The 18,846-nt window shown below is 43.2% G+C and overlaps 1 protein-coding gene across 1 annotated transcript in view; it reads right to left on the bottom strand.

Moving 5' to 3' along the window:
- The window catches only part of LOC138270181 (vomeronasal type-2 receptor 116-like), a 119,140-nt gene extending 102,389 nt beyond the window's left edge, over nt 1-16,751 (bottom strand). Inside the window, exons 1-3 of the mRNA XM_069218848.1 lie at nt 16,686-16,751; nt 15,263-15,490; nt 10,308-10,435 (exon numbers count right to left, since the gene is read on the bottom strand). Coding sequence (XP_069074949.1) covers nt 10,308-10,435; nt 15,263-15,490; nt 16,686-16,751 — 422 coding nt within the window. The remainder of the gene's footprint in view (nt 1-10,307; nt 10,436-15,262; nt 15,491-16,685) is intronic.
- Between the last annotated feature and the right edge of the window lie 2,095 nt (nt 16,752-18,846).

Raw genomic sequence — 18,846 nt, 5'->3', positions numbered from 1 at the left:
AATCAGGTGTGGAGTATGTTAGCTGTAAGACACATTGTGATTAGCCCAGCGGACAAACTGGGTGTACTCTCTCCAAAAGCTGTTTTTGCCTATGACTCCTTCAAAACAGATGGAAAAATCTGACCCACCATCTAAATACAGCGGGCAGACTGACTAGTATGCAGTGTGGTGAATCATTTTAGTTCCCCCCTGGGCTCAGGAGTCAATTTAGTCATTGTCTTGAAGGCCTGTTGCCCTTTTTAGCTACTAACCTTTTACCTACTTAGCATGCTCTGTTTTATCCCATTTATTTCATTATTACTTTTAGCACTTCACAGTTGCTTACATCCCATCCCGAGGGTAATTCTGCTGTGGAGAGGAGGAATCAAGATCTATAACAGTCCTGAAAAGCTCGAGTATTATGTCCAGGCTGCAGTTGGCTTCATCACGTTTATGGGGTCTAGAGAGCACTGACTATTCTGCCTATCCTTGGGAGGATGCACTCCTTATGAGATACTCTTTGGAATATCTATGAATGTCCCAGATCTAAATGGCCCTGGTATGGTGACAGCAGACACACCATTTGACATAAAAGAACGTTCCACTGTATTACAGGAGCTTCAACAATTTTGTGATTACAATTCATCTGCCAGCGCCGCCACCTTGGGAATAAGGTACTTATCAACAACATCCACTGGCTGGATTCCTAAAGTATGTGTTCTGGTTCGTGAGAAGATTGCTGTGAAAATGAATTCAGTCCAACCTACAGAGCTGCCAGGCTCCAAAGGAATCAGATTTGTCTCCATTGACAACATCAACTTGCACCATGTGGCTTATCCTGCACAGGGTTGTTCCCGCTCCCCTATCACTACCCAACAGCATATATCTCTTCAAAGATGGAAAAATGCGTCTGAATATAAAGGCATGCGCAACAATGCTACAACTGCCCACTCGAGCATTGGGAGGGTAATGAAATAAAATTAAATGTGCATTTATATAGCGCAGCTTATCACCCAGGTCTATAGGCACGGGGAGATTACTGGATTGGTCCAGAATCACAGGACATTGCACCCATGCCGAGAGTTGAACCCGGATCTCCAGCTCCGGTCACTTTGACCACTGCGCTACATGAGAATAAGCTTCTGATGATTTCGGTCACCATCTCACTGACAAGAACTGTCCAAGATGTGGCTGTTTATTAATCCAATGCAACATAAACTGATGACACCATCTAGTATGAATCTCCACAAGAAATGGATCCATCCACCAGTGCTGCACAAGCTCCAGTGTTTGCGCAGACTGCTTCTGGTTACTTCATCGACCTAGATGACTTTGCTTCATCCTCATCTACATCTTCAACTGACCCTGTTCCCAAGACACGTACGCGGTACACATGGCTAACACATAACTATCTGGTGTATCCATGGTATTATCTGTGTATTTTACTGACCTTGCTTGCTTTTCTGTTATGGATTGGTTTTGTGACTGTTTTCTTTCTCCTGATACATGGTCATCATCTTCCTGAATGCTCTTCTGTTGAGCCAGTGAATGCAGTTTTAAGACAACATCCCTCCTTGCATAAGGTCCGAAGAGACTTGTCCCTTGTGAACATTTCAGCAGTACCAATTCCAGATGGGATTGTTTGGGATAAAGGGCCATATGTATGAAAACATGAGCTTGCGAATCGCAAATAGCGATTTTTAAGAAATCGCTATTTCTGAGTCGCAATTGGCCATGCAATAAAATTGCGATTCGGAATTAGCGATTTCTTAAAAATTGCTATTTGTGGTTTGTGAGGCCCATTTACCGAATCGCAATTTGCATTCTCTCAATTTGCGATTTTTTTGCGATTTGGTAAAAAATCGCAAATTGCGAGAAAGTTCGAGAATGCACACCTGGAGGAGCCTGATGACATCACCAGCAGGAAATGAGTCATCCCAGGCAGTTTCAGGTGCCACACCCAAACCAGCATCCTGAGAGAGAGCAGCCCAGCACACAGAGCAGCACTCAGCAGGAGCAGAAACACCTGAGCCAGGATGGAGACCCCAGGACCATCACAGGAGAAGGCAGAAAGAAAGCGCAAGCTTAAATTTAGTGAACAGGAGCTTGAGGTCCTGACTGAAGAGGTGGTGAGGAGACATGACCGCCTGTTCAGGAAATCTTCACTCCAGGTTCCTGAGAGCGAAAAAAGAAGATTGTGGCTGGACATTCAAGCAAAAATCTGCGCCATTGGAGTGGCACAGCGCACCAAAGAGGAGATAAAAAAAAGGTGGTAAAACCTGCGGTCCCGTGCAAAGGAGAGGGTGGCAAGGAGACTTGCGGAGGCCAGGGGTACAGGTGGCGGACCACCAACCGAAGCACCATCTACACCATTGGAGGACCTGGTGGAATCCACACTCCTCCCTGAAGCTGTGACAGGGGTCACAGACATCGACACCTCCGGTACACCGAGTACCAGCCAAGGTAAGTGCAATGTTGTTTGTGAACCCGATATGTGTATGCACAAAAGGCCCTTAGGAATTAGCATGTAATGTGAAGCAGTGTGTTAAGTCCACATATTAGAAGCAGCACAACAATGCATTATGGGAGTTGCGGTCCACAAACTAGTACAGACAGTAGAATAACAATGTAATTAAGTATAGTGACACCCAAAGTAACACAACACATACAACACCGTGTAGAGCAGTACCTGTACCTTTATTGCCATTTTCAGACAGATAATGTAACATACAGAACTGACATGTTGCATATTGTTGTTGCAGGTGGGCCAGGCCCAGCAGCCACACACAGTCCATGTGTAGGGGAGACGGACACCCATCAGCCCTCGGACACCAACACCAGTGGGTCCCTCCACATCTCCACTGTCCGCCGCAGGCCCAGGGCACTACCACTGCCAGAGTTAAGCGGCGACTCGGATATGCAGCAGGAAGGGCCAAGCACACCGTCTGCACCAGACAGGAGCAGCCAGATTCTGGAGGGCAGGGGTCAGCCAGCACCACGCAGGAGTGCAACAGAGTCCCAGCAGCAACCTCATGAGGCAGGTGAGGGTCTGTCCTTGTTTGGGAGCCTTGAGGCTGCTATGTTGCAGCAGCAGCGCCTGCAAAACAAGCGCATACTTAGTTTGGACCGGAACCAGCGACTGCACAACCGACACATGACGGGCCTGCATCGGCAACTTGACGCACTAAATAACAACATTTCACAGCTGCGTGAGGGACAGGTGCAGGCTTCTGAGGACACTAGGGACCTAACTAGTGCAGTCCGTGACCTCTGCCAGGAGCTGCGCCATTGTAGGAGGCTGGACTGGCTTGTAGTGAGTACCAAGGGGTACTTACACCTTGCACCAGGCCCAGGTATCCCTTATTAGTGTATAGGGTGTCTAGCAGCTTAGGCTGATAGATAATGGTAGCTTAGCAGAGCAGCTTAGGCTGAACTAGGAGACGAGTGAAGCTCCTACAGTACCACTAGTGTCATATGCACAATATCATAAGAAAACACAATACACAGATATACTAAAAATAAAGGTACTTTATTTTTATGACAATATGCCAAAGTATCTCAGAGTGTACCCTCAGTGAGAGGATAGAAAATATACACAAGATATATATACACAATACCAAAAATATGCAGTATAGTCTTAGAAAACAGTGCAAACAATGTATAGTTACAATAGGATGCAATGGAGACACATAGGAACTGCTACAGACCACTGGGATCATGGGATTGTGCCACCAATGCCAGGATGGCATAGAGGGGGCAATTCCATGATCATAGACATGTTACATGGCCATATTCGGAGTTACCATTGTGAAGCTACACATAGGTAGTGACCTATGTGTTGTGCACGCGTGTAATGGTGTCCCCGCACTCACAAAGTCTGGGGAATTTGCCCTGAACAATGTGGGGGCACCTTGGCTAGTGCCAGGGTGCCCACACACTAAGTAACTTTGCACCTAACCTTTACCAGGTAAAGGTTAGACATATAGGTGACTTATAAGTTACTTAAGTGCAGTGGTAAATGGCTGTGAAATAACGTGGACGTTATTTCACTCAGGCTGCAGTGGCAGGCCTGTGTAAGAATTGTCAGAGCTCCCTATGGGTGGCAAAAGAAATGCTGCAGCCCATAGGGATCTCCTGGAACCCCAATACCCTGGGTACCTCAGTACCATATACTAGGGAATTATAAGGGTGTTCCAGTATGCCAATGTAAATTGGTGAAATTGGTCACTAGCCTGTTAGTGACAATTTGGAAAGAAATGAGAGAGCATAACCACTGAGGTTCTGATTAGCAGAGCCTCAGTGAGACAGTTAGTCATAACACAGGTAACACATACAGGGCACACTTATGAGCACTGGGGGCCTGGCTGGCAGGGTCCCAATGACACATACAACTAAAACAACATATATACAGTGAAATATGGGGGTAACATGCCAGGCAAAATGGTACTTTCCTACAGCCATGAAAGGGTTAGCCGGCGCAGACAGGAACACAGATTCCGGACAATGTTTGGCAGCTACTGCAGGTCCTCCAACAGGATGGGGAACTCAACAGCACTAATCGCCCATCGCGCAGTGGCGGCACAAGTGGAGGCTGCACATACCAGCAGGGACGTTGTCCAGGGACTTGTGCACATCACATATGTGATTGAACAGGTAATGGGACAGAGATCTGCCACTCCCAGTGAGGCAGCCTTGGGGGACACTGAGGACAGTTCAAGCCTCAGTAGTGTTGCCGTACCAGCAGCAGACACCAGACGGCGCAGTGCCAGGCGCAGCACTGCCACTGAAGGTGACAATCAAGGTGCCAGTGACTTAACTGGGCACTCGAGTGGTGTGCGTGGGAGGAGAAAGTGACTCTTGCCGCCATTACACTGCTGATGCCACAATGACGGAATAGTGCGAGACTCAATTCATTTGTTCATTTGCGTTTCTAACATCACCTGTTTACTTTATTTATCACTCATTCATTACCTGACGTATGGTAATAAATTTATATCACTACAGGTACAGTTGTCAGTGGATTTTTGTCATTTATACTCACGTCTGAAATGGTTGTGTGTGATGTCGGCACGCCTTTGCCTTCCCTCTGCTGCACTGGTCCTGTCTGCTGGCTGTAGAGGTGGTATGGGATCGTCATCCTCATCTAATTCAGTGTCACTGATTTCTTTAGGTATGCCCCTGGTTGTAGCTAGATTGTGCAAGATTGCACAAGTAGCCACTATTCTACATGTGGTTTCTGGGCTGTACAGTAGTGCCCCTTCACTTTTGTGGAGGCAACGGAACCGATTCTTCAGCAGTCCAAATGTGCGCTCAACCACGTTGCGGGTTGCCCTGTGTGCTGCATTGTATCTCCGTTCTGCTGGTGTTGTGGGATTGAGGTTGGGCGTCATCATGTAGGTGCACACTGCGTAGGCACTGTCTCCTGGAAGGGACAGAAGGTGTGATGAGTAACTGAGCCATCTGACATGGGTTCGCCATCTATGCACCTGTGTACAGCGTGACATTACCTAGTAGATATCCTTCACCAAACTCCCCAGCTAGCAGTCTTGTGTGAGTGCCGCTGTGGCGAAAGATGTATGAATCATGTGTGCTCCCTGGGTACCTGGCCACGAGATCAGTTATGATATAGGAGGCATTGCATATCACCTGGATATTCATGGAATGTTGGTGTTTTCGGTTTTGGTACACATACTCTGTGGCCGATGGTGGACAGATTGCCACATGTGTGCCATCTATGGCACCTAGGACGTGGGGGAACTGTGCTATCTGGTAAAACTCTATTTTTGTCTGCTGAATTTCCTGTGGGGTGTGGGGGAATCTGATGTACTGTTGGAGTTTGCTTAGCATGGCGTTGATAAATGCATTGAAAAATCTGGAGAGGGTACTCTGTGAAACCCCCCCAGCCGCTGCTATGACCCCTTGATAGCTCACTGACGCAAGTAGGTGTAGGGAGCATAATACCTGCACATGGGTGGGTATGCTGTGAGTCCTTAGTGTTCTGCGCTGCAGTATGAGTTGTAGCTCAGCTATCAGATCAAGTATCATGGCTGAGTTCAACCTACACCTCTCAAATATTTCCTCCTCTGTCAGGTCAAATAGTGCAATGCGCACTCTGAAAATGCGCTCCTGTCTCCTCCTCCCGCTCCTCAAACTTGCCAAGATCCTCATCCTACTCGCCATGACGTAGAGTGCAGCCATTGTGGAAAAGAGTCTGAGGCATTCTGGGCCTCTTTATATAGGTTGCACCTGGTTACCACCTGCTTTCACTTAGTGGTATTTTGCATGTGCAAAATGCCATTCTGCGAAAATTCGCAAATTGCGATTTTTTGATGCATCGATTTGCGACTTGGAATTTGCGAATCACATTTTGTGCCTCGTAATTTCCTACTGGAAATACTGAATCGCAAAATGCGACTTGCAAAACCCGGTCGCAATGCAAAAAGTCGCAATTTTTGTGATTTCTTATTTTTGGTCTGCGAATGCCTTTCATACATCTGGCCCAAAGTTCCTTTTGATATTTACAGGCCTACTGAGGTTATCTAAATTCCATATGCATTTAAGATTTCTATGACCGATATATTTACACCGTGTATTGTTTCTGAAGACTGGGATGTTGATTCTATGCTGTCTGAGCTTCAGGATTATACTAAATTTGGAAGTGAAGATGTGTCCATGAACACAGCGAATTATGGGGGGAATGTTCTGTTTTCATCATTCCTTTCTGCACTGAGCTAATAGACCTAGATCAGTATTGAATTACACATAATGGGAACATTGTTCAACTCAACCTGTGGAAGTTCCAAAACATATATAGATACATTTACACATTTCTCTAGGCATGACACTACAAATGCAGGGTCATATTATTTTAAATTTCCACCTTCCAAAATGAGGAAACTTTTGCTAACCAACACCAAATTAATCTATACAAATTCCTTTGTTTCTTGGCTTGCTGTTGAAGGTTTTAAATACTGCAAGAGCACTATTGGTGTGAAAAGTGTATGGGGAAAACAAGATTAGCAAATTCAGGGTAGGGAAGCTTTGATTAGAGCATGCCTTATTCCTGTACAAATGATCTTTTTAAATTAAATAATTCAACAGACATCCTGTATAGGGTTAGCAAAAATAAAAGACATGAACGAGACCAACTTCCCAAAACCAGCTAAATTCCCTCATTGCAAAAATACCTAAATGTCTCCTAAGAAGAACTAAATGCTTGGGTTCAGAACAATACCATTAATTCTACACTTTCAAGTCCTGGTCTGTGGTTATTGTGGCCAATAGACACGAGTGGGTATCAGCATGTTCGCCTAACTCCTAAAGGGGTTTCAAGATTAGCCGGCCAGACGCTCGCTATGTCGCAGGTCAAGACTCTGGTATAGTTATGACATACAGAATAGTAAAACTGTGACAACATTGACATCTTAGCAGTAGTTAAAGAACTCCTATCTGAGGAAGTAGAGTTGCAAGATTTATTTCTAGGTCCAAAAAAACCCAGTTCCAAACATTTCCTGCATGCCATATACAATGAGATCTGGAATCCTTCTTAAATGGAAGGAGCTGAAATTTTAAGGCAGATAGATAAAGAAAATATTGAAAAAGGCTTTAGCTGTTGTAAATAATGGCAGGAACACTCTGTTCAACAGAATATATACACACACACACACACATATATATATATATACATATATATATATATATATATACACACATACGCTTAATATTATCATGCTATCTGAAATTGACATAATTCAGAATGACATGTACCTTTTGCAACATGTGCAGTTGGATTGGACATTGCAGATTCTGAAGAATGGTTGCATTCCATGAAAACATAATAACAGTAATGACTTGTTTGCTGCATTTAATTTGTCCAGGGAGAAACAGATAATGGCTAAAAAGGAAGCAAGTTACACTATGATTAACACTGAAAAGTTAGAAAAGCTACCTTTCACTGTAGCAGACTCCATCAACAGTATCGTTAGTACATGGCGGTACATCTGCCAATTTCCATATTTCACTTTACAAATGTTTTAAAACAATGTGCTGTGGCAGATGTGATTGGCTAGGAGATCGTTATATTAAAAAAGAGTGGAGGTCTTTCTGAGTGGAAGCGAATGTGGGACTACTGTTAGTCATTCAATGATTTGCAAGCAGGTGTCCCTTCACGGCAATCAGCAGGTTGCGAACGTGGCATGCTTTCTTAAGGGTGCTCCCATCCATTTGATTTGTTCAGCACTTCATATACTTTCAAATTAAACTTATGTGGTTCTGAGCGATCAAAGCTGATGCGGCATGAAGCCTGGATGTGATTTCAGTTTCTAAAATGTTAACTTGTTGCCCGCATGTTTTATTTCCCCCACACAAGAGATAAGGGTAGCAGACATGTAGCCTTACATTTCTACTGCTAATGTACATTTTGACAAGCTGAGCAGACTAAAAGCGCCATTGTTTCAAAAACAAGTGCCATCGACGTCAGATATGCTTTGGAGAGCTAGTCTGTAGAATATTCAATGCCTGTCCACAGATGGAGCTATGATCATTTTATCTTTCAGAGACTAAAGTTCACTCAAAAGGTCAAAAATTCATAACTCCGATGGTACTGATTGGATAGTTGTAATTTTGGTGTAAAAAAATCTGTTTGAATTTTCTATATTGTTCTTATGTGGTTTGAGATTCTTCTTGTTTTTGTTTTTCCACTTTATTACTGTTTTTGTACTGCCTAAGTACTTTTCACAGTGCCTTTGTGGCTGATGCTTCACGAGGGCTCAACCCCAGGCAACCAGCAACCCAATTTATTATAATTTTAATGCGTTAGCAGTGAACATATCATCTAAATTTCAACTCCCAAATGAGGATTTATATGAGACACACATTGCAGACAACTATGATGAAACCATAAAGAATAATATAGATGAGGTGCTCATGTCAAGATTCGACTCCAGAAATGCTCTATCCACGGGCATTCAAAAGTTACAGCAAGACCTATTCCAGGCGTGAAACACTCTTGTGGCCACTATGGTACAAAAGTAAAAGAAACAACTCTCAATCATTTTTGGTTCATCCTCCCAAAGCTGGAACCAGATTCTCCCTGCATCATGCACAAACCTCTTTATTAAGTCTTTCAAAAATTATGTGAAACTCCTGGATGCTTTACAGGATTTTTGTATCCCACTTTATTTTTGTGGTCAGCTCTGGCACACTTTAACTATTAACATAAAGTTTTTTGGGGATTGCATGGTGCTGAGTGGCTTCATGAATCTTGAATCTTGACTAAAGCAATGGAGCTTGTATTGCTGCATTAAGTTGCTCTGAAATGGGAGATGTTACGTGGCTGTTGCATGGGTTCCATGGCTTTGTATGCATTTCCAGATTTAATAGAATTTAATTGAAGTGGGCCAAGAACCTACGCCTGCCTAGATGAGGTGTAACAAGGAGATTTATATGTATTTCTCCTTTTTCTCCTCTTATTATGCATTTTGTGGAACAAATAGAAAGAGGAAAAAGACCCTAGATGTGTGCTTTGTGCAGGAAGGTGCCCCTTCCTCCAAAAAAACAATACTACATACAACTGAGGCACCCTGGCACCATGGTGCAAGGGGGCCCGTATTGGTGCTAGGCAGCCCATTGAGCACCAATGCTGGGTAAAGGACAGAGTTGCACTGTATTGAGATACAATTAGGGGCATATTTATGAGCCACTAGTGCCACTTTGCTCCACATTAGCAGCATAATTTTTTATCCTAATGTGGCCCACCAAGGCCAAAATCCCTTGCCATATTTACAGAGTAGCTTTTAAAGGGGACACACCATTGTTTACAATGGGCCCCTATGTACTCTGCAGGAGTAGCACCAAAATTTGGGCATTACTCCTGCAGAGTACATCAATAGCATCATAAAAGATTACACTATTCCCCCCTACCCTGCGCCATGGTGCACCATATTTCAAATGCGGCCCTCAGTGCATTCCTGCCTTTCACTGTTATGCAGCGCAGCAAGGTAAGTTGCTGCGTTGCAGCACTTGGCTATAAATATGGCTCGAAATGTTTAGCTACTCGTTGTAGTGTACTTACTTTGAAGAGGCTACAGTGGGATACTGCATCTCTTGGAGCAAGTGATAAAAGCCCCATGACATCAGGACATTTTCCTAAAATAATCTTGATGGAATTTGGTTAATTTGACAGTCTGACAGATCATAGCGGTCCCTCCATGGACCTGCTTGGGTGACAGCAATAGATGTTCAGTCCTTAATTTTGTGCTATTTCAAACAGGACTTTGTCCCTTTCCTTGGAGCACCAGGGACGCATTCCCTTCACCCTCAAAGGATACTCACTTGTCTCATTTGAAATCTCACCAGCAGAGCAGGGTACACAGTCAAAGCAGCACACAGGCCATCCTTTCCTCACAGACTGTCTAAAGCCAGGGAGGCAACTCTCACTGCAGAAGGAAGTAGGTGTCTGGGGAAACAAACAGATACAATATGCAGAACTAAAACCATAACTCATGTGATAAAAAACACTGTATCAATTCTACCAGAAATATAACCAAAAGTTTGGCAAGGGGTCTTACATTCAGAGTTAACATGAGCCGATGAAAGAGACCACACAAAGATGAATTAATCCTTCTTCTTATAGACCCTCACAATCTTGATTAGTATAATGCTTCCTCATCCATAAACCAGGATGGACATAAACATATTCCATGTTCCAGGGCACACTTTTCCTTTCAGGGTCGTTGTTGCCCCCAGGCACTCCTTTAATGAAAGGAGTCAGTGGTAGAGATAACACAGTGATTGTGTGCCTTTGGGATGTAGTGACCCAACACCTTACCTGCTGTAGACATGTTTAAGCTTATTTCTAGAAGACAATCTGCATTCTTGTCCCCAGTATCCCTATTATGTGTGGACATTTAAAACACAGCATGAAGCATGCACAGGGTGTACTTTTCTATGTCTGCCTTCCTTTTCCTGAACATGTTTTAATGCTATTCTCATTCACTTTTTATTTCATTTGCTTGCAAACTCACAACACAGCAATCTAGCACAAACTTAAATATATTGTTATATCCATCGAGGATTGTAAAAGCATCATAATGATATAACTGTGAAGTCACTTTCTGGTATTTCACTGCAAAAAGCACAAAACATTGTGGTTAATGTTCATTAAGATATGTTATTGGGATGGTTCTGTACAACATAAGAAGTGTGAGCCATACCGTAGTTTCAAAACAAACCATGTCAAAGGAAACGGCACAGCTGCACCAGCAAGAGTTAGAGGCTCAGCAGGTTCACCCCCCCCCCCATCCTTTGATGTAATGGCATCCAACACAATGTGAAGCTTATGCCAGATTTAGAAAGGGTTAATGTTGCCCTTGCATCTTGCAAGGTGATGCAAGGCAGCCCAAGCCTTTTAGTGGGATTTACTGAGCAATGAAAAATACCTTGTGTGGTCCTGGGTGGCTTAGTAAACCCAGACAAATACTAGACAGAGCAAATTGCTGCCTTGCATGACCTTGCATTATTGGAAATGAGTTCCTTGGGTGGTGCATGGATGTTTCATGCCATGTTTGGTGGCATGCTTCATCATTGGGTTTCCTCCTGTACTGCTGCAGAATGAGGCGTGCTGCGAACGGCGGAATACATGGGAGCACTGTTGGTTTCAATGATGTGAATGCTAGTAAAGGATAGGATGATATTACTAATTTAATACTCTGTCAGCTGTGAGTCTTGCCCCCCCCCAAATGGTGCCAGCGCAGTCATGGATCTTTGGAAGTCGGCCTGAAGGTGCTCTGCCAGCCCAATGGTAATGCCAGCAGCACAATGCAGCATGATGCATCACTTTGCAAGTTCTACATCAGAACCACTGTGTGAAGAATCCCCAAGGCAGGACTTTGCATAGCAGCCCAGCAACTCATCGAACCCACGGCTCTGAAGTGGATCTCTGACCCAGGACCTCACTTTGCAGCCTCTAGATCCTCTGAACCTCCACTGCATGGCACATCTGGATGCAGGAACTCACATCACTGCTGCAGCCCCTCAGACTTGCTGTTGACTGATGCATCATGTATCAGGACTTCACATTGCCTTCCACAGCCCATCAGAATGGCCACTGCATGATGCATCTCCGGTGCAATGCCTTACATCACCTCTACTGCGCAACCCATCCTTGACACAAGCCTTTGCATTTCTCGGCAACCAGGATTCATGACACTTTGTATGATAAGTTGGTCGCTGTATCCAGACCACACTCCATTGTAGTCAGACTTTATCTCAGTCTGGCCCAACCAGACAACCACAGTGTTTGGGCTCATTTGGTGCTATTTTCACCTCTTTAAAATTACACATCTCTGGCTTTACTGATTGGATATTTGGTATTCTGCTCTTAAGTCATTTATTACATTTTACTTATTTTCAAAAATGGTGTGGGATTTTTCTTGTATTATACCTAACTTTATTAGTGTTCGAAGTACTAAATAAATACTTTACACATTGCTTCTAAGTTAAGCCTGACTGCTCTCTGACAGGGATTTTTAGCTTGAGTGGAGTTTTACCCCCCCACCAAGTAACTCAATGTCTTACATTTGTGCTCAACTCTGAGAATTTGGACTGCGTTTGCGCAGTGTCAGGCAGTGATTCGCATTGTACAGGAAGAACTCAGATAAGCAGTGTGAGACCAATTCAAGCCTTTTTCAATTCTCCCTGGTTTCTAGTTGGCTACTTTTCCTTTTTCTGAATTTAAGTTACCTTCCTCCTTTCTTTCTTCATGAAGGTGGAGCTGCTCAGTGTTGATACAATCAGCAGGGCAATATGGAGGTCAGGCCTCAAACTGGCAATGTAAAGGTGAAGGAGAAAGAAGATTAAGGATCAAAAAACACATTGAAAGCCCTCCTAAGCACATTGTTACCTCTTTTTGGGTCATGTTGTTCACTTTATCTTCTATGTTCTTGTTCACAGCAGTGACACCTATATTGCCTCCGGCTAATTTCACAGCTTAAGACGTTTTAAAACTTTAAGGAACATTTCATTGAGAAATGTATTTGATGAATTAAACCAATAAATGCACCCTATTTCTCCCCTTGGATTTAATATCATAATGTTGGAAGGTGGTTTAATAATAGGGGTTGGTGGGTACCCACCACTAGTACTAAGGCCACAAGATAAGGGTAAGTCAGAGTCTCAGTAAATTAATCCTTTGCTCAACCCCCGGCAGCTGGCAATGAGCATGCAGGCTTAACTTAGGAGACAGGTGTGCAAAGCATTTAAAAACACCAACACATTAAATAAGTAAGACACACCGCACAATAAAAATACATCACCAATTTATAATCATAGGAGATAGTTCTCAGAATAAAATGACACCAAAATAACAAAACTCCTCTAGTGCCTAAAAGCCGAAAGCGCCACTCAAAAGTCAAAAGCGCCACTTGGGATATCTGGTCGCTTTTGACCAGGACAAAGTCAAAGCTTCAGGCTGACAGAGATAGAGCATGGATCGGATATATTTAGCGGTAGGTCCCTGTCAAGTTTTTACCTTCTGACTTACTCTTTTTTCTGGAGCTATTTCTCTCATTGTCGGGTGAGGCGTTCCATCAGGCCGGAGTACAATGTGACGGCAGCAGCTTGGCTCAGCGCAAGCTCCTGGTCAACTCCTGGAGGTCTCATCGATGAAGAAAAGCTCCAGAGCTTCAGTGGGATGAACCTGGAATTCAGACCGGGTCACGGTTCAATGTTAGCAGCTTCTCTCTCGTCGACATGTTAGTCATCTTATAGGGCTTTTTTCCGAAGTCGATGCAAACTTCTCCAAACGTCTAGATCTTCTTCCAGAAGTCTTTCTTTGGGTCTCCAGTGCGCCACAACACCAATCCAAAGGTGATATGGTACTTCACCTGTTGGGACTATATTTCCCAGAATGCAAAATCCTTAAAAGTCCAGTTGAAGATGGTCAGCTGTGTTCTTCTTGGTGAGGATGACACAGGTGAAACTCTTTTAATCTGTTGCTTCTAGGGAGTCCACTTCTTCATTAGAGCTGTAGCTTCTAAGTGCGCAGCAGGTGCAGTCATCATAAGTGCATTATGTAGGGCTGCAGACCAGTGTTCCAGCACACCAGCCCATCTTCTCCTTGTAGTTTCAGGCATATTTATCCAGTGTTTCTGGGCGACAAGCAGGGGGCACATTTGTCCAAGTGAGGGTGACACCCAGAAGTGTAACAACTTCCTCCAAAGTTCTCCTGGAGTTCATGATCTGGCTAAGCCTTCCCACTGATGTAGCTTGGTTTCCTTAAAACCCACCCTCCAGCCCCATCCATTAATCTAATTACCGGGGCTCCCTTCTAGCTGGGGTGGCATGAACGGGGGGTGAGCCTGTGTCCTGTCCTATCATTCCCCCTTTGAAGGCCAGTTTGGCTACCCAGCCTGTCTATCACTCTGCACCAGATGTCCCGTTGTCTCAATGCCGGCCACTCCACACCTCATTATACAGCTTTGGTCAGCCTGGTAGAGGCTGGCCAATCATAGACGAGCTGCTGGAAGGCTGGTTCTTGGCTCATCAGAAAATCCAATTCTATAATTTGTTTTCTATGATAGCTATAATACATCTAACAGTGGCAAGTTGTTGGATTTATTCTAACTATTGTTTTAAGTCCCGGAATGTCCTTTGTCATAGCAATAGTTATACTTTAATAAAGTATTCCCATGTTAGCTAACGCAATACAATGGGGAAAAACAAAATCACCAGACTTTCCCTCACCAGGGAATATAAAACATCTTTATTAGTGTCCCTTATTGTAGTTACAAGTTGCCCTACCCATGGGGCACCTAGGGGGGTCTTCAGGGTGACTTACATGTAAAAATAAGTTAGTTTAAGACCTTGAAAGTACCTTCAATTCCAAAGTCGAATTTGCATATAAATGTAATTTAAAAGTAGTCTGCAAGGCAGGGCTGGCTTTTAAATTGACAGCAGGCATCACAGCAGTGCATATGCAAGTGCAATAAACCTACATGCCCTATCATGTGCTAGGGACTTACAGGTAGGGTATCAGTATCAATTGCAATTACACCTAATTGACATATACTATTAATCAGAGCACAGGCCCTGGATCTCATTAGCTGAGCCCAGGGCACTAAAGGAGTCAGAAAACCAGCACCTTGTAGTCAAAAATGTGGGTAAAAAGATGGGGAACACTGAAAAATGACCTGGTTTTTCACAATTATAATTTGCATTGATCTCATACTAATGTCAGGCCATAGTACCTGCCCCTTTTCATGAAGGAATCAACAAGGATTCTCACCTGGTTGTCTTCTGTGTTCCACATCAAGGTATCATCCTGTATTGTGATTTGCTTCCATTCAGGGGAGTTGAAGTCATAGGTTGCCACTTTCACCAGTTCCATGGTGCCTTCAGAGGAGATCTGGATGCTTACAAAATCAAACACTGCTGGCACATCACCATGTTCATCAAAGAAGACTTCTTCTCCGCAGTTGGTGTTAAAGTGAACACTCCTCACATAGTGCAGCATCTGAAATTAGAAACAGCAGGAATTTTGTGAATTTATTAAACACAGTCATTTATTTCATCTTCGCTATCAAGAACATCCTTATTTATAGCACACTTGTTAGATAAAGGTTGTGAAAATGATACAATAGCCAATGAAATCCAGAAAAATGGTGAACACTAGTTCATGCATGTGGTGCTGGGGAAACATTTGGTCCATGCACAAGATGTGTTACCCTGATATTCTCCTAATATGGAAAGGGATGAAATTCCACTCACTCCTCTGCCTAGTAAGTCATTTGTTTTCACAATCCTGAGCTCTCTGCACAGCGTGTCTCATCGTTGAACTTCAACCAAACTCTATACACCATATCCTGACAGACCAGAGGTTTAATCCCTGTCTGCCCATCATAGGGACAGAAAAGCCTGATGGACACCAACATATATTCAGTGGAACCATTGCAATACCACCCAGCAATGTTTTTACTAATGATTTCTCAAAATCTCTTGGCCAGATTTACATAGAAATAAGCAAGGGCAGTAAGTTGAGCTTACAATGACTTCACAAAATATATACAAATAAGTACTAATTATTATACAATTATTAAATAACAAGACAGTAAAACTAGTTCTGGTTCAGTCCCATTCAGCCTGAAACAAGATTACCATACCACAGTGTGCAAGTGATATACTTGACAGCCTCCTTGTAAATCAAGCAGATAATTTTCCAAACCATTTGCCTCACCCGCAAAATTATCCATGTCTGAGCTCTCAATTACCTGTCAAACTTTTTTGCCTCATATATTCTCTCCCGTTCTATTCTATTCTTTTCATTTCTGTGACTTGTTACAAAAAATGTAGAAGTGTAACTCATCCCTCTAATGCTCTTTACCACTTTCTTACAAATGGAGTCTTCTATTCTCATATTCATAAAATCACTCATGCCCATTTCTTCAAGCAGACTTCTAGACAGCCAGGGTCTGTGTTAAAATGGCCCTTAAGTACTGTGTTGGGTTGGAAATCATGGATTTAGTTAGTTTCATGGCCTACACCATTAACATATGCATATACTTTTATTCATTTTCACTTATTGAGCCTGTTTAAGTTCATTGTTTGAAATTTTTAATCAGCTGCCTCCTTCTAGGAAGATGGAGCTCGTACTGCACATTTGATCAGCCTTTTGCTCAACATGCACTCTGTGACTTTTTGAAGGCTGTTACGTTCTGTACATGATATACTGGCTTGGATTGCTGGCCCAGGAGCCGGTTCCTTTCCTCCAGATGCATCATGACATGAGGCCTACTTCCACGAGCTGCGTATGAGTTATTGCTGTCCTGGGATGCACATAATTCCATTGACAGCTTTGCTGATCCTGGCATGGACTGACTCCTCAGCTTCCCAAGAGGATTGTCATTTTGACAACAGGCAAACCCTTCCCATCCTATTCAAGTATGGGATTGGGTTTACTCCCTTTGATCCAGACAGGTGGATGGCTTATTACCATTATGCTCTCAGACAAAGACACGTATTAGGCAGGAATCACTAGACTTTCTAGATCCGTACAATATGATGGGGTTTTTCATCCTCTTTACACTACTTATAATGATGATATACATTTCTTTCAGTTGTATATAGACAATGTATTTATGTATGAGATTGATGAAAATACTAATTTGTATGCAAAACAGTATTTGAGGGACAACATTGTCAGACTTAAGTCCCGCTCCAGAGCTACCCGGTAGACTCCCATAAATCTGGATGAGTTGAAGGAGTTCTTGGATTTAACATTTGTGAGGGGCTTGATAAAGAGGCTGTCATGTTTTCATATTGGTCTACGAGTCCCTTGATGGCAACATGCATATTTACTGCAGTCATGAAGCGTGATTAGTATTTGTTTCAGCTTAGGATGCTGCATTTTTTTCATAATACTTCAGTGTTGCCATAAGATCACGCTGATTGTGACCATCTCTTTAAGATTTGGCCTGTCCTTGATCACTTTATAGATTGGTTTTCTGATATCTATGTTCCAGGGAAAGAAATAGCTGTGGATGAGTCTTCGGCCCTGTTGTTTGGTTTTTAGGCAATACATTCCAAGCAAGAGGGCACCTTATGGAATTAACATGTACATACCTTCTGAAAGTAATACCGGATATGTCTATAATTTCAGTGTGTACAGTTAGGGATTACACTATTGACCTCCACCGATTGTCCGTACACTTTTTCAGTTAGTGAGAAAATTGGGTGTGAACTTGGTAGAGGTCATCATTATACATAGATAACTTTTACACTGGGTTGCAAATGTTCAGGAAATTGCTCAAGGAGGACACTGTTGCTTGTGGGACAGCCCGCTATAACATTAAAGGTTATCCGAAATAACTTGGTTGCAAAAAACTTGAGAGGGGTCAGCGCAATGCCTTGCGTAGTGAGGAACTGCTAGGTGTGAAATTTGTCTACATGCTGACTACCATTCATGATGAAAGTACTTCACCTGTGACTGTTTGGGGTCTGGTTGCTGAAGTGTGCAAACCTATGTGCATTTTAGACCACGATAAGCACATGGGTGGTATACTTAGAGTAGATCAGAGGTTGGAACCTAACACTTCTGTTTGTATGGCTTACATTTGGTATAAGAAGTTGGCTATCCATTTGTTTAATCTTGCAACATTCAGGGCCTCTGTTGTATTCAAGAATAATCTCCAGAGTCAAACATGACATTTGTTCAGTTTCAGCAGTCTGTGATAGACAGCCTGGTAGTTAGATTGGAAGATCACCACATTCCTGATTACATTTCTCCCATGCCCCCCAAAAAATCCCTGTAAGAGATGTAGAGTCTGTATGCAAAGAGATGTGCAGAATGAGAGTCATATGCACTGCCTCAAGTGTCCTTCTAAACCTGGGCCGTGTGTGCCTGCACATTTCAAATCACATGCTAGAAAGCTTTTGGGAGCAACCATGAGAGTAAAAGTGAACTGACTTGTCTGTATTGTTTTATATCTTTTGTTAAGTTTCACATTAGTGATGTATTTAGTTAAAGATTTTGTGTTTGTAGTTTTGTATTTACTACCAATTGGTTGGTTTTTTTCTTTTTGTTAAAGAACATGCAATGGTGGTGTGCGTGGACTGGCTCTTGGTTGGTGGTGTTTATGTGAGCTAGCTCCTACCTGGCGGTGTGTGTGAGCTGGTATTTGGCTAGTGGTGTGTGGTTAGTGACTTGCTGGTGCCAAGCACCAGTCTACACATTCTTTCAGCCACCAGTGGGTGTGATTGCTGTGTCAGTCATGTGGGCCTATGAAAGTGATGGGCACTTGAATGGCGCTGTCTATTGTAATGTGCTGGGCCCGTAGCTGGTGGTGTGAATGCTCTTGTGTGTGTCATATATGA

The sequence above is a fragment of the Pleurodeles waltl genome, chromosome 2_1 (genome assembly GCF_031143425.1).
Source record: "Pleurodeles waltl isolate 20211129_DDA chromosome 2_1, aPleWal1.hap1.20221129, whole genome shotgun sequence".
NCBI classification, from domain to species: Eukaryota; Metazoa; Chordata; class Amphibia; order Caudata; family Salamandridae; genus Pleurodeles; species Pleurodeles waltl.
Note: the sequence above shows the minus strand (reverse complement) of the source record. Positions and strands in the feature narration are given on the sequence as shown.